The 23,641-nt window shown below is 32.8% G+C and overlaps 1 protein-coding gene across 1 annotated transcript in view; it reads left to right on the top strand.

Moving 5' to 3' along the window:
* DDX4 (DEAD-box helicase 4) overlaps window positions 1-23,641 on the top strand; it is a 57,745-nt gene that overhangs the window by 18,879 nt on the left and 15,225 nt on the right. The window contains exons 4-14 of the mRNA XM_031445273.2: window positions 1,387-1,464; window positions 3,183-3,233; window positions 6,382-6,441; window positions 14,716-14,817; window positions 15,782-15,862; window positions 16,875-16,922; window positions 18,650-18,697; window positions 18,803-18,850; window positions 19,081-19,223; window positions 19,869-20,021; window positions 21,154-21,308. Of these exons, the coding sequence (XP_031301133.2) occupies window positions 1,387-1,464; window positions 3,183-3,233; window positions 6,382-6,441; window positions 14,716-14,817; window positions 15,782-15,862; window positions 16,875-16,922; window positions 18,650-18,697; window positions 18,803-18,850; window positions 19,081-19,223; window positions 19,869-20,021; window positions 21,154-21,308 (967 nt within the window). The remainder of the gene's footprint in view (window positions 1-1,386; window positions 1,465-3,182; window positions 3,234-6,381; window positions 6,442-14,715; window positions 14,818-15,781; window positions 15,863-16,874; window positions 16,923-18,649; window positions 18,698-18,802; window positions 18,851-19,080; window positions 19,224-19,868; window positions 20,022-21,153; window positions 21,309-23,641) is intronic.

Below are 23,641 nucleotides of genomic sequence, written 5' to 3' on the forward strand. Positions count from 1 at the left end.
TAAACTTCTGATCAAAGCTCTTTGTTGAATATTAGTACTTTAAAAATGTTAGTACTTTATGTATAATCCAGGAAATTCATAAACTCATGAATATTTTTCCTGTATAATTCATCTAACAGTTTCAATATCTACGATATTTTTTTCTCAGAACTTGCCGTATCAAGTAATGTGGTTTTAAAATTGATTCTAGATTGTTTAACATTGATTAGCTTTTCATGTTCTATGAAGTATTACCTAAAAAGCATTAACTTCTTGAATCACACACTTCTTTAGAATCTGATGAAAATACTGATAGTTGCTTATACACATTTTTTGCACATGGCTTTAGCAGTTTTACAGATTTTTTAACTTCTCTGTGTTATAGGTAAGACAATTCATGAGGATTATAAGACAGTGTTTTAATTTTTCTCAGTGATAGTTTAAAGGAGCAGTTTATGATGTTTTGGATGTCTTTTCTAATTTTTTGTTTTAAATTAACCATGCTCTTTGCTGTAGTGTCTGCTCTCAAAGTTCTTAATTTAATGCTATAGAAACACATAGAAATATTCGTAAAAAGGGGAAATACATAGTGTGCTGTCAGAATGTGGCTGAAGGATTGATAATGGCTGGAGGACAGAAGTAGGACTTCACAAAGGAGGTGACTTTTGAACTGGGCTTTGGAAGAGTGAAAAGAATTTTGCTAGGAAAAATATGAAAGTAGGGAATGTCAGTCTGAAGGAACAGCATGTAGGAAGGTAGAAAATACTGTAAGTTCACAATGTGTGGGAAGTTGTTTGGTATGAATTAAAATGTTGGGTGTTCAGAGTTGTGTAGTGGAAGCTAAAGCTAAGAAGGCTAATGTGGGGAAATACTGTGAGGGGTGGGAGGTGAAGGGGAATGGTATTCATAGCCTTTTTCCCTTTATTATGTAGTCCCTTCCTAATTTTAATTTGATAAGTGGAAAGATTGAGAGCAGTTTAAGTATTGGAAAAATGAATAAATAATAAATAGAATAATTTAAAAAATAGTACAAGAGTATAACATTTTCAATAGCTGTGACTTTCACACAGGGGTGTAATGTAAATAATTGATTCTATCAGGGTAAAGTTTCAGAATACAGAAAATCAGAGAGTTAAATTTCTTGATTAAAGGTCACTAGAAAAATAACTAGTAGATGGCTGCATTTCACCAATAGTCAATTTGTTTTTACCTTGATATTATAATTTTATAATTTTTGAAAAGAAGTTGCAGGTATATTATATCTTAATAAGTTCCTTTACTACTCTCTCTCCATCCTTGGAAGTCCCCTTACTCCAAAGATTCATTTAATTCCTAATTTTTGTAGTTTTTGATGATACACTTAATTTTATATGTAAAAGAGTTTTAACTCTATCTGAACTTTTTCAGATCCTGGCGAGTCTAATAAAAGAGAAAACACGTCTACAGTGGGGGGTTTTGGAATTGGAAAGAGTTTTGGAAACAGAGGTAATCTGCTTATGATATCTTACAGTCAAAAATTGAATGACCTCAAGTTTTATAGTGTCTGAATTCTATGTCCCTTGAATGTACATAGAAAGTGTGTGCCTTTCCTGAGAATTTATACGGATCACAAGGGAATGCTTTCACTTTCCTTGTCATAGTTTAGAGCAGTAGTTTATGCTACTTTGGGCCTATTTGCTATTCTGTTTAGCTTTTTTTCCTCTTTTTAAATAGCCATGCTACTTGCTGCAGCATCTCTTCAAACTGATTTACCCCGCAGGTGACCCCCAGTTCTTTTCTTGTGTACTCATGACTTCCTTCCCTTGCCTGCCACCCAAACAAGAGATCTGTCTTATAATTGCAAGGGTGCATTTGAGTCTTCATCTTCCCTTGAACAAAGAACCAGTAGATGCTTTGAAATTACATTTTTTTCCATAAAAACTTTAAAAATTGTAGATTAGAACTTAAACAGAGTTTAAGATCAAGACCAATAGTGTGTAAGTGGAAGATTTTCCCAAGCATTTTGGAAACCTGGCACTTACCTTTTTTAGGAGAGATGTATGGAGGGGAAGAGGCAATTGTAGGGGGCAGTAGAATATAATCCTTTTCTGAACCAACTTGAAAGACTGCAAATTAAATGGATAAAATAACTCAAAACCTAGGTTTTGTGATACATACTCTTTCTGTAGGGAATATCTTTATTTTGAAATTAGTATCTGCTCAAGGGAAAAACTGTCATCCAATCATATATTGAGGCTATAGGATACTTTTTATATGCTAATTGTGTATTAAATTTCTATAGAGTTTAACGCTGGAAGGGACATTAGGCTTTGTTGAACCTGAGATGTTAAGTGACTTGATATGTAGATATTTGCATATAAATCAAACATCTGTCAAACAGTAATTGATTAGTCTCTATAGTACTGAAAGCCAATATTTAATATTATTTAGATTAGATACTAATTGATAGGCATTGTATATTGACATTTAATTTTAAGTTATACTATTCCCTGAATATCTCTCCAGTAAAGATTATTTTATTAACTCTCAACATTTAAAAATTTTATGAAATATTACTAATGGATACTTTTAATTTTAGAGACATATCTGTATGCCCAGAGATGCATAAATCTAGATACAGGCTTTTATTAAATGAGAAATTTGAAAGCAGAGCCTGATGAGAGGTTTTTTTTTTTTTTTTTTTTTTTTTGTAACTAGAAGTAGGAAGAATATCCTTGTTACTGAGATGGGAAAAACTACTGAACATTGAATTACAATTTAGTTGTATTATCCTCTAGCAGATGAAGAGACTGCAAGTTAATTTATAAAATTTTTAAAAATTTTGGTATTTTGAATAGAAAGTACATAGGGGTTATAGTGATATTTATACCCATGTTTTACCCATGTACATATAGAGGAATATACAACACTTGAGGTAATATAACATTGGCTGAGATTTTAACCTGAATGAACTGACATAAGGCAGAAATTTTAATACAACTTTTGTGAGTTCTAATTCAGTATTTTTATATAAAATTGTATGTGGTTTATCCTATTGTAAAGGGGCATTGTGACTAGAAGTCCCTGTAAGGTGTTCTCTCCCTCTCTGCCTCCCTCCTTCCTTCTCTTCCTCCCTCCCTCCCTTCCTTTCTTCCTTCCACTGCAGAAGTACAGGTAATTGTTGTTTTGAGAAATTTGCAAGTTTAATTTTATATTTTATATAGGTTTTCCAAATAACAAGTTTGAAGAAGGTGATAGCTCTGGTTCCTGGAGAGGTAAGTTCAGTGTTTTTTGTAGTGACTTAAAAATTTAATGTCCAGAGTACATGTTAAAGAGAAACTAAGATTAAGTATCTTAATCTGTTCCAATTCTAATTTGTTTAAAACTAGTTTTATAAAGAAGCTATAGCCAGAGCCTTAGTGAAGAATTCAGGCATCCTAATTTTTGGCCTTTTTTCACCTGCCTTAGTTAATCTATGAAGTGCAGCTTTTGAATGCTGTGCTACCTTGAGAAGAAGGGGACTGTAGAAAGAGCAAGTCAAAAATCAAAGCTCCACTTCCATATACACAGTTTGGGACATGTAGGTCCTTATTCAGATTCAATTAAGTATTGATGGTAGAAAAAGATTCATGAGAATGTGAATCACTGCTGAAATCAAAGGTATTTCTGTGAAAGGTACTGACACTCTGGTTTGGAGGAATACCAAGAAGAATGAGACTAGAGTAGTGTTACCAGAAGATAGAATACAATAATTGACAGTGCTTTCCCAGGAGACCCTGGTTGAGTAGATTTGGGTAAGGCCCTGGAACATGTATTTAAAAAGCATCCCTGGTGATTCAGATGCTGCTTTTGTTTGGTAACCACTAATCTATGCAGTCTTTATAACATAATATACTTTGGAATTACAGACATTGTTTCATGTCTCTGCTCTGCTGTCTGCTAGTTGAAAGACTTAAACAAGTTGCTTAATTTCTCAGAGCCACATTTTCCTATTGTGTAGAATGGAGGCCATCCATTTTATATACTGTTAGGCACACTGAATGAGTATGGGGATTAAAGCATGAAGCTTAGTACCAGTAAGCTTTATTCATAATAAACAATATACATCATCTATCTTCATTAAATATTTAGGACTTGATCTTAACAGTGACTCTCAAAATCAAAACCAAACCTAGACTTGATCAAATTAAAACCCTTTTGGAAAAAGGTGGAGTTTTAATATATCAATTAGGACTGTTTCCCCAAACTATTGCCAGTCTCATTCTCCCTGCTTCTGTCTGTTTTTTTCTCCTGTCCGATTCAAATGGAACATACTTGACATAGAAATAATATTTGAGGGAAGAAAAACATCATTATGTTCATTCTTTCCCATTTCTCCTTATTGTAATTATCTCACTTTTATTTAATATTCAAGATCATTTCTAGTCATCAAAGACATTCCTCCCCACATGACTTTTCACTGGTGGGCCAGAGTGCTTTTGAGCACTAATTCCAGTTCTCACAGCACCTAAGAGAACTTCTTTCCTCGAAAATGGGTCTACTTTTCCCCCTTTAATCTGCTTTCTTCTGTTCTCATTTTTAGTTCCCCTAAACTACAAATTTGTGTATGTGTATATATGTATGGATTAAATTCTTTCACTCTCACAGTTATTACTGGCAAGCCCCAGAGCAGATTTTGATGTCATGATAGAAGCTTCTTCTCTGCACACCAGTGTATGGCGTATTTTGTGGTTATTTTCCCTGCCGTCTATGTCCCCTAGCTGATATAGAATAGCAATAAGGAGCTCAGATTTTGGAGTTGTACCCCCTGAGCTTGAGACCTGTATCATCATCTTCCTCTCAGTTGTATATCTTGGAAAATGTGTTAACTTCTCTGTGTTTTTCTCTATTTATAAAATGAGGATAATACCCACCTCATAAGTTTTTTGGAGGATTTAAAAAGTTAAAGTATAATTCATTTAGAATAGTGCCAGACACATACTAAGTTGTACATGTGTTGTTATTACTATTATTTTAATATAATTAAGAGGCGATAAGTAATCGTGGGATCATCTTTTTGTTTGTGCTTGGCTTTATTTGTTAGCTCTACAGAGGTTATTTTTTTAAATAACTTTATTTTTAAATAATTTATGACCAAAAGAAGTTTCAAAAATAGTGCAGAGGGTTTCCTTCACCCTTCTTTTCCTAATGTAATTGTACCCTTCACCCACATCCTCCTAATGTTGCGTGTTTTAATTCCTGTTGTGGTCAAAATAACTCTGAATTTGCTTTAGGGAAATAATCGGCCAAAGGTCATGTGAGACCTCTTTCTCCTTGCCAGGTCCCAAATTAATTTATAGATTTTTTTTTCCTATAAAGCAATAAATGTTAGCTATCACTGTCGTTGTTCCAGGGCAAACCTTCTTTCCAAGAAAAGAAAGTTATCTTGATGTTAGATGGCTCTTTAGGAATATTTGTCTGTTGTTGACATCAGCTCAGATGGAGCCTGCAACAAGAGCTCTGGGTCATTGTTTGTTATAAAACAATGTTAATTAAGTAGATTAGTACTTTTACGTGGAAAGTTAACTGATAGCTTCTGTTTAGCCACTTGATATCATCACTGGGACCTAAAGTTCTCACATATTAAATAATATCATGCTCAAAGATCCCTTGAAACATCTCTCTATTTCCCCAAACATGGCTTTGTTGGAATCTTCTAGAAAGCTTAACGTTACTATTAAAAGTCATATTAATAATACGTAGTTTTTTAATTCAGAAAAATTACTCATTTCTTGCTGTTACTCTACACATTCAAAATAAACATCTTTGCGGGTGCGTTCTGGGAATTTATTTTTAACCAACTTTCCAGATAATTCTTAGGCAGCCTTCAGTGTAGTGATCTTCATATTACTATTTAGAAACCCTGGTAATGTTACTTGATAAAGTCACTAAAAACAGAAAATCAGTATATTCCCAAATTCTCCCATTAGGATGAATGAGGAAAAGTTTGCGTATATTAAAAAACACAGTAATATCTCAGATTTATTAAGAAAGGCAAGTTACAGACATAACGATGACATTGTAAAAAGAAGTCATGCGTTTGTGGTGGTTTGTGGACCACATCTGAGAACACTTTGACTACTTAATTCTGAAACCATTTTTAGTTAAACTGACATTTATGAAATTCTTGTTTTTTGGCTTGTGCTCAGTATTTGGCAAGTTATACACTTAACATTTAATACTTAGATATATTAGGTGATTTATATAGAGAAATGAGTGAATAAATATCTATATTTCTGTTATAATTATTTCAAGAATTAAAATGTTTATAATTTAACATAAAGTTAATTTCTTTTGTGACAGTGCTATTCTTTAGATACTACATTAATCTAAGTTTTAAAGTAGTTATTTAGATGCTATTCACATGTTAAATTTTTATTCAAGAGTCTAATAATGACTGTGAAGATAATCAAACACGGAACAGAAGGTTTTCCAAGAGAGGCGGTAAGGACCACGTTTTGCAGCAATTTGTACTTGACAGAGATACTAACCTGACAAAACTGATTTTGGAAGAACTAAAAGAAAAATTTTGGTGGTGAAAACCTTTAAAGCAGAATACTTTGGCATATGTTTTATGCTATTAATATTTGAGTTAATATTCAGTAGCTATCCCTTCTTCTACTTTCTAATGTCACTGGATTTTTTTTCTAAGACTTCCAGAGTGTGCTATGAAGTACAAAAGAGAGACTGTGAATCTTGGTCAGTCACAATATAGATGAACTAGAATGTCTTTCTCTGAATAGGATTATTGAAGATATGGGGGAGGGAAGAAATTGTAGGTTACTTTTTATTCAGGTCTATCAGTACTCTGCAATACTCTTCTAATCCTGCCTCTAATGAATTTGAGATGAGGTGGTATAAAAATTATGCCCAATTTTTGATTGTTTATAGGCAGACATGTTAAAATAGCAACAACAAAAAACCCACAAAAAACCACAGTGAACTAATAAAATTGCTACAAATGTACAAATCTGTTTATGATAAGTTTATTGTTTGGAACTGCATAGTAATTAGATACATCAGTGTTATGAGCAAATCTATTTCTGAGAAGAGTTTATTGTTCAGAACTGCATAATAGGTACCTCATTGCTTTTGCTGCAACTTGGGAATATCCTTTTCCCTTGTGCGTTAGGTGGTCAGCTCATTGAATAGCAGGCCCTCCTTCATGAAGCTGAGACTTGCTGTGGATTTCAGTGTAGGCTTGGCTGGGCTGTGAGGTAGGGAGGAATTTGGTGGTGAATGGGGGGATGGCTTATTAACCTCACAGGTTGAAAAATGTTATGACAATTGCAGGGGGCCATGCAATGGTGGGGAGGAAATTTAGCTAAGAAAGACTCCTTTTTAGCATTGTTCCCCTCACCCCCCTTACTCAGTTTTGACACTAATGTTCCTAAAACATAGCTCGTATTTGAAAATGTTTGGTTGTTTTCTGCAGAACAGTTGATGTCTTCCTTACTATTAAATTTTCTTTAAATCAGTTTAATTTATATTTAAATAAGGCAGTCAAAAGCCAGTTGTAGCTCTGTGTTCTTGATCCTGGTTTATTGACTAGTGTAGGGTGACTAGCAGAAACAGTCATTTTTTCAGGGTATACCTGATTGCTATTCTCTTTAGATATATACATTTGAGGTTGGAAATTTGCACATGGTGGTCACTCAGTAAATATAAATATGTATGTGAAAATATAAGTATATCTGAGTATATATTGAAGCATGGCATGATACAGCAACAGATAGGTGCATATATCATAAATGTATATAGCTGAACACTAGTAGATCACTAACTGAACACATCTGGGTTCTGTGTGTTCACAAGCATCCAGATCAAGGAATAGAAATCACTAGCACCTCAGAAGCCCCTTTCGTGCTCATTTTCAATCACTAGCATCCCCTCCCCCAGTTAATCTCTATTCTGACTTCTAGCAGCATAGGTTTTTTGGTCTGTTTTGTACTTAATATAAATGGAATCATATAGTATGTACTCTTTTGTGTCTGGCTTTTTCTTCATGTAATTGTGAGATTCATTCTTGTTGGTTGTAGCTGTAGATCATTATCATTGCTCTATAGTGTTCTTTTGTTTTACTGTTCTGCTAATGATGGGTATTATAGATTTCTTGTTTTGAAACTGCTGCTCTGAACATTCTAGTATATTTGTTTCTGTGACATTGGTATATATTCCAAAGTAGAATTGCTGGGTCATAGATTCTGTTTATTTTTGGCTTTTGTAGCTGTTGTCAAATGTTTTCAAAGTAGATACAGTAAGATACACTCCCACATTCCTACCAACACTTACTATTTTCTTTTTCTTTCATTTTAACCATTTTTTGAGTGGGTAGTGGTGAATCCCATTGTGGTTTTAGCTTGCATTTCATTGATGGACTAATGAAATGTGCAGGCTTCATATGTTTATCAGCCATTTGGACATCTTTTGTGTCATGCCTGTTTAAGTCTTTAGCTTACTCTTCTGTGAGTGTATTTATTTTTATTTTTTATTTATAAATAATGTGAAACTTACAGAAAATTTGCAAGAATAGTACAGATTGCTTCTTTATGACATTTATATTTGGAGTCTTTTGATGAAATGAAGTTGTTCATTTTAATCAAGTTCAATTTACCAGTCTTTTATAATTAGTGCTTGCTTTTTTGTCCTGTTCAAGAGCTATTTGCTTCTTCTAAAGTCATGGAGATATTCTCTTCTGTTTTCCTTTTAAAACTTTATCTTTTTAGCTTCCACATTCAGATTGTAATTCACCCAGATGAATTGTTACAATTTATTTTTGTATATGGTTTAAGGTAGGGGTGAAAGTACATTTTTTCCCCATAACGATATCTAGTTGATCCAGTATCACTTATTGAAAAGATTGTCCCTACCACTCTACACTGCAAGGCTGCCTTTGTCCTAAAGTAGGTGGCAGTAGACTTATGGAACTGTTTCTGGACTTGGTTCCATTTCATTGGTCACTTACTCTATTTTTGCACCATTGCCATATAGTCCAGTTACTGTAGTTACATAATAGTCCAGATATCTGATAGTTTTAGTCCTCCAAGTTTGTTCTTCAAGATTACCTGGGTTATTCTTAGTCCTTTGCAGTTTCCATGTGATTTTTAGAATCAGTTTAACAGTTTTCAAGGAAAAACCTAATGGGATTTTTATTGGGATTGCATTGAATTTGTAGATTATTGTGGGGAGAATGAATACCTTTACAATATTGAGTCTTCCAATCCATGAATATCCCCATTTATTTAGGCCTTTAATTTTTCTTAGCTATGTTTTGTATCTATCAGTAGAGTCCTTATACGTCTTTCTGTACTTGAGTGTTTGATATTTGTGATGTGTATTTTTTTTATTGAGCTAATACTTCATATAATGTAAACTCCACTGTTTTAAAGTATGCTCTTCAGTGGTTTAAAATATAGTCAGTGTTGTGTGATCATCACCAGTATCTAATTTGAGAACATTTCCTTTTCCCTAAAAAGAAACCTTGTGCCTATTAGCAGTTGGTCTCATTTTTTCCTCCTCTCCCCATCCTCTGGCAATTAGTAATCTACTTTCTGTAGCTATGGATTTGCTGATTCTGATATCTCATATAAATGAAATTATATAATATGTGGTCTTTTGTGTCTGACTTCTTTCACTTAGCATGATGTTTTCAAGGTTTGTTCATGTTGTAGCATGTGATAGTACTTTATTCGTGTTCATTGCTGTTTTGTGTTTGGTTTACTTCACTTAGCCTAACATTTTCAATGTTCATCTATTTTTTTTCACGTGTATCAGAGCTACATTCCTTTTTATGGTGGAATACTATTCCATTGTATGTATACATTTTAAAAAATCTGTTCATCTGTTGATGTACACTTGGGGTTTTTACTCCTTTTGGCTGTTGTGAATAATGCTCCAATGGAATTCATATACCTGTTTGAGTCACTGGTTTTGCATCTTTTGGGTTTATGTCTAGAGTGGAATTATCAGGATATGGGACTGGGGTAAATTAAAATGTGCCACAAAGTCACTGTTCTTACTGAGAATCAGCCTCTTTAAAAAAAAAATCTTCTTTGGGTTGCTGCAAGTCCTTGATTAATTTTCAGTTTAGAAAATGTTAATACTGACAGTTTGTCAGTTTTTTTCTTTTCCTTTTTGGAGTAGCAGAATTTGGAGTCCCTTATTTTGCCATTTTCACTGATGTCAGTGATACATACCATTTAAAAATTTTCGTTTTGTTTGCTAGTATGTAGAAATACAGTTGACTTTTGTATATTGACGTTTCGGTGACCTCACTAAACTTATGGTAAGTACTTTTTTAATGAAAAAAAGTTGCTCGTGTTTCTTTTACCAAAGTTTAAATGATTTATAAACTTATTTCTTTCTGAAGATTGTCACTAGACATGTTTAAGAACTGCAAGAAATTGTCAACTCTTCCTTATGGAATGCAGAATATATCTCATAGAAGGACTTATGTCACCTTTAAAAATGTATTCCTGTTATATTATGAAAAGTTACATTTTGAGTGGTGAATTTTGAAATATTTCAATAACTCAGAAAAGCACAAAATAACTCTATAATAGAAACACATATATTACTAACTGGGTTTAACAGGATCATTTTGTCATATTTACTTCAATACAGAAAAAAAAATTTACAGTTGTTGGAGACCCATTCTCCCTTTATATTTTACATCTTCCCCTTCCCAGAGGTAAACATTTTTTAAGACCATGTAGGTTAGGTGAAGTTTCTGCCCCTACCTTCAAACAGGAAGGTTGCACAATCTTTTCATTCTACGTAACATCCATATTCTTTTCATCTCTAGTTATTATACTCCTTATATAACTTGCAGTTGGTATCAACTATGAGAAAAAAAGCTTGATCATTTAAATGTTTGAGTTTCTGTTATGTATGGAATCATTAAGCTATAGATACGAGACGTACTGAGGCATTATTGCAACTGTTGTTTCATTAGGGAAGGTAGATTTGAAAAGGAACCAAATTGAATTTATAGAAAAGAAGAGTGATTAAAAACATGATGGATTAAACAGATTAAACACAAATGAATAGAATAAATGAATCCAAAGATAGATCTGAAGAAGTTCTCTAAAATCTGGAAATGGAAGGCATGAAAACTGTTAACAGATACAAAAAATAGAATAAGAAGCCCTGTTACTCCAACATATGTCTAAATGTCTCTTGAGGAAAGAACAGAAAAAAAATGGGAGGAGGCAAAGGAGACTACTCAAAGATAATAGATCAGACTTTTCCAGAGTAAAAGAGGTACAGGAGTCCTGAGCAAACTAAATAAAAGCAGATTCGCTCCCATTTGCATGTACTGAAACTAGAGTATTACAAAGATTAGAAAAAAGCAAAAATCCTGTATAACCACCAGAGGAAGAAAGGCAGATCCACCTGGAAAAGAACAATAGATTAATAGCAGGAACATTTTTTTTCAGTAAGGGTAGAGGTCAAAGTATAGTAGAATTCAGAATGCTGAGGAAGAATAGCTCTGAACCCAAACTGCTATAGTCAGATAATTTAGATGTCAGAAATAATACCATTCAGATAAAGATGATGTTTAATACTTTCAGATCATTGAGGAAAGAACTATTAAATCATATGTATTACTAAGAAGAAAACTGAATTCAGAAAGAAAGGAGTAGGAAGCAATGATGAGCTAAAATAATACAAATTTTATAATTGGTAAACATTGATAAACTAAGTATTGACTGTACAGGCTAGTAATAATAATGACTAATTTAGGGGTTTTGGAAATAAAATACTAGCAAATGAAAACATTTAAGTTCTTTGTCAGCTTTGTAGATTGAAACTAATTTAAAGATTTCTTAAATATGGTAAAATTGAAGGGTAATCATAAAAATGATAACATGGATAACTTTCTAGTGGAAGAAATACAGTAGAAGGAGGAGAGCACTTCATAGGAAGGAGACTAGGTTGAAAATAAGTATTTCTTAAATATCTATGGTAAAATTGAAGAACATCAATAAAAGCATAAAATATAGCCTTTGGAGAAATCTAATAGATGGTCAGAAAGGAGAACAAAAAGCATTGAAAAAACTCAGAGAAAACACAAAGTAAGATGGTAGGAATAAAAATCTGTGTATCAGTAACTACAATATATGTAAACGTACTTCAATGCAGTATTGAAAATAAAGAGAAAAGATGTCAGTACAGTATTAACCAAACAAAACTGATATAGAAATAGACAAAAATAGACTGAGGCAGACATATTAGGGATAAAGAAATAGTTACTTAATGATAAAATGTGTGTTCACTGGGAAGACATTACAGTTTGGAACATAGTTTGAGTCTAACAACATATTCTTATATATAAAGCAAAAATAGACATAAGGAGAAATTTGCAGATCCTAGTTAAACCATTAATCTTAGGTTTTTAAACCATTTTCCCCTAGAAACTGTTAGATTGAGCAGCCTAGAAATGAGTAAGACTATAGAGGATTTGAATACAAGTTACTAAGCCTGATTTAATAGTTCTGTTTGCAATAATACACCCCCAAGTTACAAATTACACGTTCTTTTCTGGCACATGGGAAATAAACACCATTTGACCATCTTTTAGCTCCAAAGGAATTCCCGAAATACACTATAGTATTTGTATCATAGACCAGGTCCTCTTGTTAAAGTACAATAAAAGTAGAAATCAATAACAAGTCTAACTCTTGTGGTTTGGAAACAGAATTTCTCAGTTTATGAATAGTAATTTATATGGAAATAATGAAATATTTAGAACTGAATGACAATAAAAACAGAGTGTATCAAAATTTATGGGTTACATGTCTGTCGTGGCTACAGCCTACCTCACGGGGTGTGCACCACCTCCCAGCCATTCAATGGATGCCACTCCCATTGGTTGAGTGCAGTTCTCCAAAGCAGTATGCAAAATATGAGCCACCAGCAGCTGGGGACAATGCACTGGCCCAATGAAGGGGGTCCAAAAAGGGCATCATCAGTGCCTGCTACGTCTGCCATCTCCATTTCTGCTTAACATGGTGTGGAAGACTATTGTAATTAGATAGGAAAAAGGAGTTAAAGACATAAGAACTTGAAAAGAAGTTACAACATATGATTTGATTATATATTTGTAAACCCCAAAGAATTCATGGATTTTCAACCACAGAAAATAATTGCAATAAAGTGTCAGGCTGTGAAATCAGCATACAGAAATTAACAGCTTCCCATAACACACACATTTAGAGAACATATGGAAGAGATTACATTTGTAAAATAAAATAATGGTAAAATAATACAAAACAGTAGAATAAAGTAAAATAAATTAAGACCTAATAAAATTATTTCATTAGAAAATAATAATCTAAGTGTTCGGCTTAAAAAAAGAACAGAGAAAACTTACAGAAAAAAGTAAAAGATACACACAAATGAAATAGAAACAGATACAATGGAGTGCTTATTCAGCACTAAAAGTGAATAAAATGCAATCTCACACATCAACAAAAAGGTAAATAAAAGAAGCAAGAGGAAGAATACGTATCATGTATGATTCCATGACATAAAGCTCAAAACCAAAATATGTTGCATAAAGATATGTGCATAGTTAGTAAAATTAAAATAAGAGCAAAGAGATGAAAATTCAGGATATTGGGGGTAGTTTCCTCTGGGAAGAAAGGAAAGGAAACACGATAGGACAGAAAGATACACAGGCTGCAGAGGTACTGTATTGGGAACATTGTAGTTTTCAGCTGGGTGATGGGTCCATAGATTTTCAGTTCACTATATTTTAAACTTATGTGTATATATTTTATATATTTTATTTGCACACATACAAAAGTAACTTTACACTAAAAAAAAAAAAATCAAAAAGTAAACTTTCTTGAAAAGAGAGAAACCCTGACAAGGTTTCTTAAAAGATAAAGAGGCACAAATAATTTAGAATACAAAAGTGGATGTAAGTATGTAAGTACTGACAAATAGATTATTGCCAGATTGAAGAGTGCTCTGGAAGGTTTACATATTAGATGCATACATATGAGTCTACTTTGAATTAGTTCTGCCACATTTTATATAAAGCTTTCAAAAGTATATATAATCTGATATCAAGAAATACCGTATGTAGACTTTTTACCTTTATTAATCAATTTATTTAGGTGTAATAGTTACAAGTTCATAAAGTAAATAATCATAGTTTTTTAATTTCCTCCCCAGTTGGCACTTTTGTTTTGAATTGATCTTATTCTGCTCTAGGTGAGATCAAATATTACCTGAACTGTATACTGATTTTTTGGTATTCAATTGAATTAAAAACGCATTGTTTATAACAGGAACAGACATTGTATGCACTTCCACGTCTGTGTTTTGAGTAAAATGTTTGCTATTTCCTACAGGGAACAAATGTAAGCCTGGATTTATTTAATTTTTCTGTGGCTTGTGGAAATCCTATTAATGATTCAGTTGTGACAGCTTTTAGTATTTTTTTTTACAAGTGTCACTTTTTCCTTTTAGTCATTTTTAGTTTTTATTCCCAAATCAATGAGTTTTTTTAAAATTGTAGCTATATCTATTTATACTAGTAAAGTTGAACATTTGTAGGTTTGTGGTGTTCTTTTATAACTGTTAATGCCTTACAATATTTAAATACAGTCATTGAATTATGCAAGGCTTAAATTAACTTGGTCACCTAATCCCCAAGATTTCTTTGTTGTTTTGTGTTGTTCTTGTGTGTGTATTTTACTGTTATAGGCTATCAAGATGGCAATGATTCAGAAGCCTCAGGGTCATCTAGAAGAGGTGGAAGAGGTAGTTTCCGAGGTTGCCGTGGAGGATTTGGTCTAGGAAGTTCAAGTTAGTAGTGGATTGCAAATGGTGTGCTTAATCTATTAAGAAAGAAATGATAAAAAATATCTATCACATAAGGTTGTTATGATGCTTATATGAGGATAGCTTAGCATAATGGCTGGTACATAATCACTTATATTATGTAAAATATTATTTTTAGGCGCACGTGTAATTGCATACTGGTTCAGTTGGAATATATAAATCTTTCTAGAAGTTTGTGTGACTCAGTTCTTTAATGTTATATACTGTGGTGAAGTGTTTGAGCTTTGATAATGATGGCTGACCTTATAAATAGATAGCCTTCTCTATGGCTCTACCTCCCAGTATACCTTCTTTCAGCAATGTGGCTTTCTACCTAAAGTCTTCCACTCATAATTCTTTGGTGAAGGTCTTCTGAAGTCACTCTTCAATTGCATGTGTCTCAACAGATGAGGACAGATTAGTGGAAGCTAAAAAAAATAAATTTATGATAATGATTCAATAGATGTGTAGCAGATTAGTGAATTGTCACTTTTTAAAAAGTGAAGGAATCTGGAGGGTTGCTGTTCAGGCTGATAAAGTTTGATTTGGCAGCAGTGGGAACAAGGGGTGCTCTTCTGGAGAATAAGCAGTGAGATGGTGTAATGTGAAGTTCCTGGGAGCAGTAACAGTACTACTTTTCAGAGGTGGTTTAACTTTTGCCTGTATCATATTTTGGCATAGCATTGACCCTAACTACTTTTATAAAATAATTTTAATAAAATTAAAAAATTTGAAAAAAAATTTGAGGAAGTAATTAGTAATTACTGAAAATAATTTGTGGAGAAATCCTTCAGTGTGATACTTAGAAAAATACTGTGATTCCAGTTAAATTATTTTATCCCACATTTTTTAACTTCTGATGCCATAACTTGATTTTTTTCCTCTTTATTGCATGATTTAAAATCTTCCTAAAAGTAACATAATCTAATTTCATTATCTATAAATCTAGATAGTGAATATGAACAGGATGAGGGGACCCAGCGCCCTGGTGGCCTTTTTGGTTCTAGAAGATCAGCATTGAGTGGTACAGGTGAGAAATAGAATTTATTACTGAATATTAATCATTCATGTATGCTTTTAGCTCTGGGATTAGTAAACCTAATAGATATGTTTAAATATATTAGATTGGCTCATGATTTTATCTGCTTTTTAGATTTTTAAGCAAAAATACGAGGACAATTTTACCTTTCTTATAAAATTTGTGCACCGTGAATTATTTCTTCTCTTATCTACCAGTTAATTTGAGAGATAAATTATACTTTCAGTTGGAGGAAGAAAAATGAAGTTTGCATTGGTTTCAGAGAAAGGATTCTGAATTAGGGAATTTGAGGAGAAAGTGAAAAAAATTGTTGATGGAAAAATGTTCAAATGTGGATAAATAAGCTGTGGTACTAAAAAGAAATGATCTATCAAGCCATGAAAAGACATGGAGGAATCTTAAATGCATATTTCTAAGTGAAAGAAGCCAATCTGAAATGGCAACATACTGTGTGACATTCTGGAAAAGGCAAAACTATATGGAGAAGGGTTAAAAAAAATCAGTGGTTGTTAGGGGTTGGAGGCAGGGATGAATAGGAAGAGCATGGAGGATTTCTAGAGCAGTGCAGTTACTTTGTATGATGCTGTAATGGTGGATACATCTCATACATTTGTTCAAATGTAATGAATGTGCAACATGGAGAGTGAACTATAATGTAAACTGTGGACTTTGGGTGGTTATGATGTGTCAGTGTAGGATCATTAGGGATTATTAATAATGGGGGGAGACTCTGCAAGTATGGGGACAAGGAGGTATATGGGAAATTTCTGAACTTTCCCCTTAATTTTGCTGTGGACCTAAAACTGCTCTAAAAAAATGAAGTCTTTAAACAAAATATTCAAATAAGAGAACGGTTTAAGCTAAGTGCAGAATTAAGAGATGGGTAGAATAAGGGACTAGAAATCCTAATTACTCAATATTTGAATAGAAATAGCTGTATGATTTATGTACTTGAGGAGGAGCTGTGTTTGCTCTAAATATTCTGCAAAACAATGCCTTACAGGTAATGGTGATACTTATCAAAGTAGAAGTGGTAGTGGAAGTGGACGAGGTGAGTTCTTGTTTGACTTATCTATCAGTGGTTAAAATGATTGTAATCTACATTTGATTTTTGAAGTTAAATGTAACAGTTGCTGCTTTTAACACTTTGAGGAGTATACATTGCATAGCCAGTTTGGGGGAGTTACTTAATACTCTTTAATCCAGTACTTCTATTATAGGAATTACATATTGTAGATGTATTTGCTCAATACTTGTACAAGGATGTCCACTAAAGAAAACTTTATGTATAATAAGTAAAAACTGAAAATTATATAAAATTCATCAATAAAGAATAAATAATATAAGCATAAATTGGGAGATACCATGAAGGTGTTAAAGTTGAGATACATCTATATGTACAAATCCTTATTATGTTAAAATATGTTTTTTCTTATGAGAAAATTATTTGGTTTCATATAGGGAATACAGTTTAGTATAGATGACTTTTTACGATGAACATCTTTTTCAGAGTTATAAATACTTAAATGCCATATAAAAGTTAGAATGTTTTCCAAACTAGTAAAACAGTGAAGATTGTTTGATGTCTCTGAAACAATTCTCAGTTATCATTATTATTCTGAGAGCATTCAAAGTGGCAACTCCCTTGGAGTGCTTTCTCCCCTCACCTCCCTCAGATTCTTGGATTCCTCATTATAGAAAGAGATTATTAAAGGTGAAACCATATCTTCTATAAATGTTCATATCTCATTTGAAAAAAAGATTTCAAGACCTGTGGACCTGAAGGAGGAAAAAATCAGAGAGCTCACATGTAAAAATGCTGTATCTAGTTAGCTTTTCAAATCCTATGTGGTCCTATTCTTTTTTGTAATAGTACCCGAAAGTGACAACAATAGATGACCACTTGTCTAAAAATCACAAAGATAGTGTATAGTAAAGAGTTTACATGACAGGCTATTCTTTGAAAGTCCTGCTTATAAGGTTGGTCCTTGCCTGGCATCTGGGAACTTGGATTTGGGAAGGGTTCTCACCACTCTAAGTGATATGAGTGGCTCACTGTGCCTGAACTGTTTGTATAACAATGCGGATTATGCTGAATTCCTGCTTTTCTTCTGGGAGTCTGGAATTTTGGTATATGCCAAGCAGAAGGTGCCTACATTATCAACCCCTCATAAAAACTTTGGGTACTGAATCTTCTCGGGTAAACAGCATTTCCAAAGTGTTGCCACAGCTTGATATAGGGGAAATTAAGCTTGTCCTATGTGACACCATGGGAGAGACTCTTGGAAGTTTATGCCTGGTTTTCTGTGGACTTTTCCCCATACACCTTTTTCCTTTGCTGATTTTGCTCCCTCTCCTTTCTGTGTAGTAAGTCATAGCTGTGATTATGATTATATTCTGAGTCCTAGCAAATCATAAAACCTATGGGTTGTACTGAGGACATCCCAATACAAATAGATTTTCAGTTCCTTTTAGAAAATATATTCCTTTGCTGAGGAATATAGGAATTAGGAAAGAGACATAATAGCTTAAACAAAAAAAAATAACAATGTATTGTAACAGTGTAATCTTCATAAAATCAGCATTTTGAATGCTGAGGAAGCTTAAAAATGTTCAGGGTTCTATTTGTCTTAATTGCCTCAAGTATCATTTGTACAAAGGGACTTTACAGATATGTCTCCATTTTTAGAACTTGTTCTCTTTGAAGACAAGCAATAAAAATAAAAATGTGCACAACTTTGTATCTTGACTGACTTTCACTGTGGATTTCTTTAATAGGTGGTTACAAAGGTTTAAATGAAGAAGTAATTACAGGCTCTGGAAAGAGTAAGTTTTACTTTAGATAGGATATTTGATTTTTATATTGAGAGTTCTTTTACCCTTCAGTTTTTAAAAATATTTATCTCTTTTTTGGATTTGATTCCTTTTAAGATTCTTGGAAGTCAGAAGCTGAAGGAGGAGAAAGTGGTGACACTCAAGGTATATTAATTTTTGTGTGATCCACATGAATGTATATTGCATTTTAATACAAATGCAGAATATTTAAAAACAGTTAACTTTTTAAAAATTTCAAATGAAAACTTTAATGGTAGACATTGGGAATTTCTACAGTATTTAAAATTTGAGTTTATCAGTTTTTGTTTGTTTTCCTTTTTATTTTTATTCTAGTACTTGTAGAATATAATTTTCTGTTTTATTTAAATTCTAAGGTCCAAAAGTGACCTACATACCACCTCCTCCACCTGAGGATGAGGACTCCATCTTTGCTCATTATCAGACAGGCATAAACTTTGACAAATATGATACTATTCTTGTAGAAGTATCTGGACATGATGCACCACCAGCAATTCTGGTCAGTATAATAATTATTCCTATAATAACCATGTAGCGAACTTTGGTTTAAAAAAATTTAGTACTCTTTTAAAGTTGATATTAAAAACTACAAACATTTCATATTGAATATCTAATATCTTAGGTTGGAAATTTAGAACCCTGTCTACCATCTACGTTAGGATTAATTGCTATGTTGAAAGGAAGGATATTATATTTCTTCTCCACCTCCCCCAACCAGAATGAGAACTTTATTTAAATTTACTAAAAAGGATACTTTTCTTAGAAATTCAAGATTTCTGTTTCCTAAGTATGTAAGAAAGTGTGTCTTAGGGGATTGATTTTCTAAGGAGTGGGGGAGCCCTGAGTCCCCTGTTGATAATGAGCAGTTGTTACTGATCAGAGTTGTTTGTATCTCACAGGTTTTAAGGGGTGGAAAAAGTTTTTAGAACCACTGTCTATAAGGAATATTTCTTATTTCTATCAAGTAATAACAAAGTTTCTGGATATTACTTTTGAGTGGGGGCATATTTGTAAAGTTAACTTCAGTATATAAAGTGGAATTAACAACTTGAAACTAATTCAAATGGAATATGTTTATGGAATGATTTGCATATGATATGTGGAATTTAATCACTACCTCCTGCTTCTTTTTTTTTTTTCTAAGACTTTTGAAGAAGCTAATCTCTGTCAGACACTAAATAGTAACATTGCTAAAGCTGGTTATACTAAGCTTACTCCTGTGCAAAAATACAGTATTCCTATTATACTAGGAGGACGAGATTTGATGGCTTGTGCTCAAACAGGGTCTGGAAAGACTGTAAGTCGTTTTCCTACATGTATTTTGTCCCATATTCAAACTGTTACTTTTTGAACTTTGGTTCTCCCCAAGTAGATGACTTTAGTGAACTGTCATAAACATTCGTGTTTTTGCTTCTGATTTCTGGCTTTACTGGGGTTTGTGTACTTTGGAAGAAAGAATTTTCAACTATTTCTGGAGTAGTGTTGCAGTTCATAGATGTTTAATCTCTTTCTGTGTTCAGCTCCTTCTGTGGAACATGGTAATATCTAAAACAAAATGATTGAGGGTCAAAGCACCAGAGGTTATAAGAAACAGAGAAAGGGATAAAATAATTTGTGTAATATAGCTGATACAAGTTTGGAGTCAAAAGAATGAGAAATAGCTATATGCTGTACCTGGTCCTTAGTATGAAGTGACCTCAGATTATACTAATTCTAAAACAACTCGGGTGAGACCAGGTTGGTTTTAGGACTAGACTGTGAGTTTAGTCTGTTAAATAGGGTTTCATGAGATGAGTCTTAAAGACTGTCATTTTCAGGATCATAGAGTCTTGGTTCATACTATTTTAGTCTTAATAATTAGCCTCCAAAGTAGAGTAGAAGGGAAAATAGGTGATTTGTATAATACAGCAGCTGGTGTGTGACTTAAATATGGTTTTGGAGGTAGATTTTAGTGTCTTACTTGCTTAATGAGAAAACTATAGCACAAAATTTCTCTTGCCACATGTAACTTTAATAAGGGTGATATGTTTAGTAATCCAAATAAATGGTTTTTCAATATTTGCTCTGCTTGTGGGCCACATTTGTCATGAATTCTGATTGATAATTTTATTACTACCTCCAATAGAATAACTACTAAATGCTACATTCACCTTTATAAGTTAATGTTTATTTAGAATCTGTGACTGTGCTTTTTAAAAAAAGAACTAAAAAATATTTTGATAGGGTAGATTAACTTTATCACACATTTTATATTGTATATTTTGAGCATAAAGACCTAAATGTTAAAAACTAATTGAAATAAAAACTGTTTTCCTTTCTCATATTTACCAAAAAGGTGAAAGAAGTATCTAAAAGGTATAAGGACATGAGCAATAGGTTGCCATAGGGAGAAGGATGATGTTTTATAAATTAAGCAATTTAACTTTTAGGCAGCTTTTCTCTTGCCAATTTTGGCTCATCTGATGCGTGAAGGAATAACTGCCAGTCGCTTTAAAGAGCTACAGGAACCAGAGTGTATTATTGTAGCACCAACTCGAGAATTGATCAATCAGATCTATTTGGAAGCCAGAAAATTTTCTTTTGGGTAAGTGCATCTGGAATACCACTCACAAATAAGTTTTACTTAAGAGATTTTTCTTACTTATTTTGGGAATAACTCAGTGCATGAGTAATAAGGCACTCGTGTAATTTAATGTTACTTGATTGAAATTTACTTTTTCATAATCTTGTTTATAGAAGCTGTTTATTTTTTAAAAGAAACGTGCTTATTAAAAATTGGATTTTTGTTTGTTTTTTGAAGGGGATGAACTCTGTGTTTTCTGCTCAATTCTGCTGTGAACCTGAAACTGCTCTAAAAAAAATGAAGTCTATTAATAAAAAAACCAAACACATAAAAATATGAAATGATAATAGAAGTAGAAATATAAGACAATAGTGAACATATTGGTTTTTTGGATAGTTTTTAATGCATGTTTAAAAAATGAGCTTAGGGTGTTCATTATAATTTTTTGTTCTTTTATATATAACTTCATAAAATGGACAATTGTTTATTTGACAATTAGACCTAATTTTTAGTGACTTTATGATTGCACGTATGTATGTATTTTATTTCTCTGTTTTGGGATTTAGGTTGTTTCTAAATTGGAACTACTGTAAATAAAAATAATTCTTACTGTAATGAACAGCCTGCTATATAAACTTTTTCTATTTTTATGTTTTGAGTATTTTCTTAGAGTAGATTTTTATAAATTTAATGTTAGACTATGGACTTACTTTAAAGCTTTCATTCTACCAACAATATACAAGAATGCCACTTTCACTATACACTTTGCCAATATTTGATATTGTATGAGTTATCTGTTGCTGCCTACCCTAAAATCTGGTTGCTCAGAACAATAAATATTATCTTATAGTTTCTGAGGGTTAGAAATTGGGGAACAGTTTAGCTGGGTGCTTCTGGCTTTAGGGGACTCTTATGAAGTTGCAAACAGAATATCAACTAGGATTGCAGTCATCTGAAGGCTTGACTGGATCTCTGTAAGGATACTTAGTTGTCCTTAGGAAATGGCAGCTGACTTCTTTAGATTGATCAATGAGAAAGGGCAGGGGGGAGGTTGCAGTGGCTTTTAAAAAATAGCTGTAGTCACTTTTGCCGTATTCTGTGTTACTAAATAAGCAAGTCGCTAAGCCTGACCTGTAGTCAGGACTGGCTGTGTAATTTGCCAGGACTAATGCAAAATGAAAATGCAGCGTCCTTTTTAGAAAAATTATTATAAATTTTAAGGAAGCAAATGGAGCATAAAACCAAGTTCAAGGCTCTTCTAGGCTTGGGGGACCCTGTCTGACTGCACAGGTTGCACACCTATGAAGCCACCTTGCACACACTTAGAGGGAAGGGATTTAGGATCTATATTTAAAAGAAGAAAGGAGTATCTAAGAATTTGTGTACACATTTTAAAACTACCACAGGTATCTTCATTTATTTTCATTTATTTGATTGAGAGTTTGAACTACTTTTTGAATGCTTAGTAAGTTTTCCCTTGTGAATTATCCATTTGTTATCTACCAGTTTATCTATTGGGATATTAGTGTTTTTTCCTCTACAGTTTTTTTTAGAACCTTCTGTGTAGAAGCTTAACCTTTCCTTTTGTATGTCAGTTTATTTAAAATGAGAGGAAAAAAACCCTAAAACTACTAAAATCCCTTTAATGTCAAGCTTGATAGGTCTTTTGGAAAAAACAGATAAATATTGCTTTTAACAGTGTTTACTTCTTGCTGATCCCTGTGTATTATGTTGCTCTTCAGGCTTTTAAATCTAAAAGTCAAAAGATGACAACTTTATTTTTCAAAAAACAAAAATATGTACATGGGAAATTCAGATAATATATATGCACAAAATGAATATTTGTACATGGATATCTGTTGCAAAATTGTTGTGGCAAAAGACTGAAAAGTATCTAAATGTCAGTCCAGGACTGGTTAAATTATGGTACATTTAGAATAATAATGATCATAACTAAGTTATTGAATATGCTAAGTTATAAGTGTTTTATATATGTGAACTCATTTAGTCCTCACAATAGTGGAAAACAATCCATTTAAAGCAATGAATTTATTTAATGAAACAAAAATTTTCTTAAACCCTTGGCTCCCTGTTCTTTAATTCTCTTCTTCAGAGTTACCCTCCATTAACAGTTTTGTATGAATTATTGTAGAAATAGCTGGTGCACATATATGCACTTAAATCATCCTCTCAACAAATGGTGGCATACTAGGCCTGTTGTCACCCAATTTTTAAGAAATAGTGTATGTTGGAGCTAACACTTACTCCAGAACTGTATTCCTTATGAATGCACAATATTCCTTTGTATGGGTGGACTGTAATTTTAAGTCTTCTATTGTTAGACAGATAGTTTA

Source organism: Camelus dromedarius, chromosome 3, assembly GCF_036321535.1.
Source record: "Camelus dromedarius isolate mCamDro1 chromosome 3, mCamDro1.pat, whole genome shotgun sequence".
NCBI lineage: Eukaryota > Metazoa > Chordata > Mammalia > Artiodactyla > Camelidae > Camelus > Camelus dromedarius.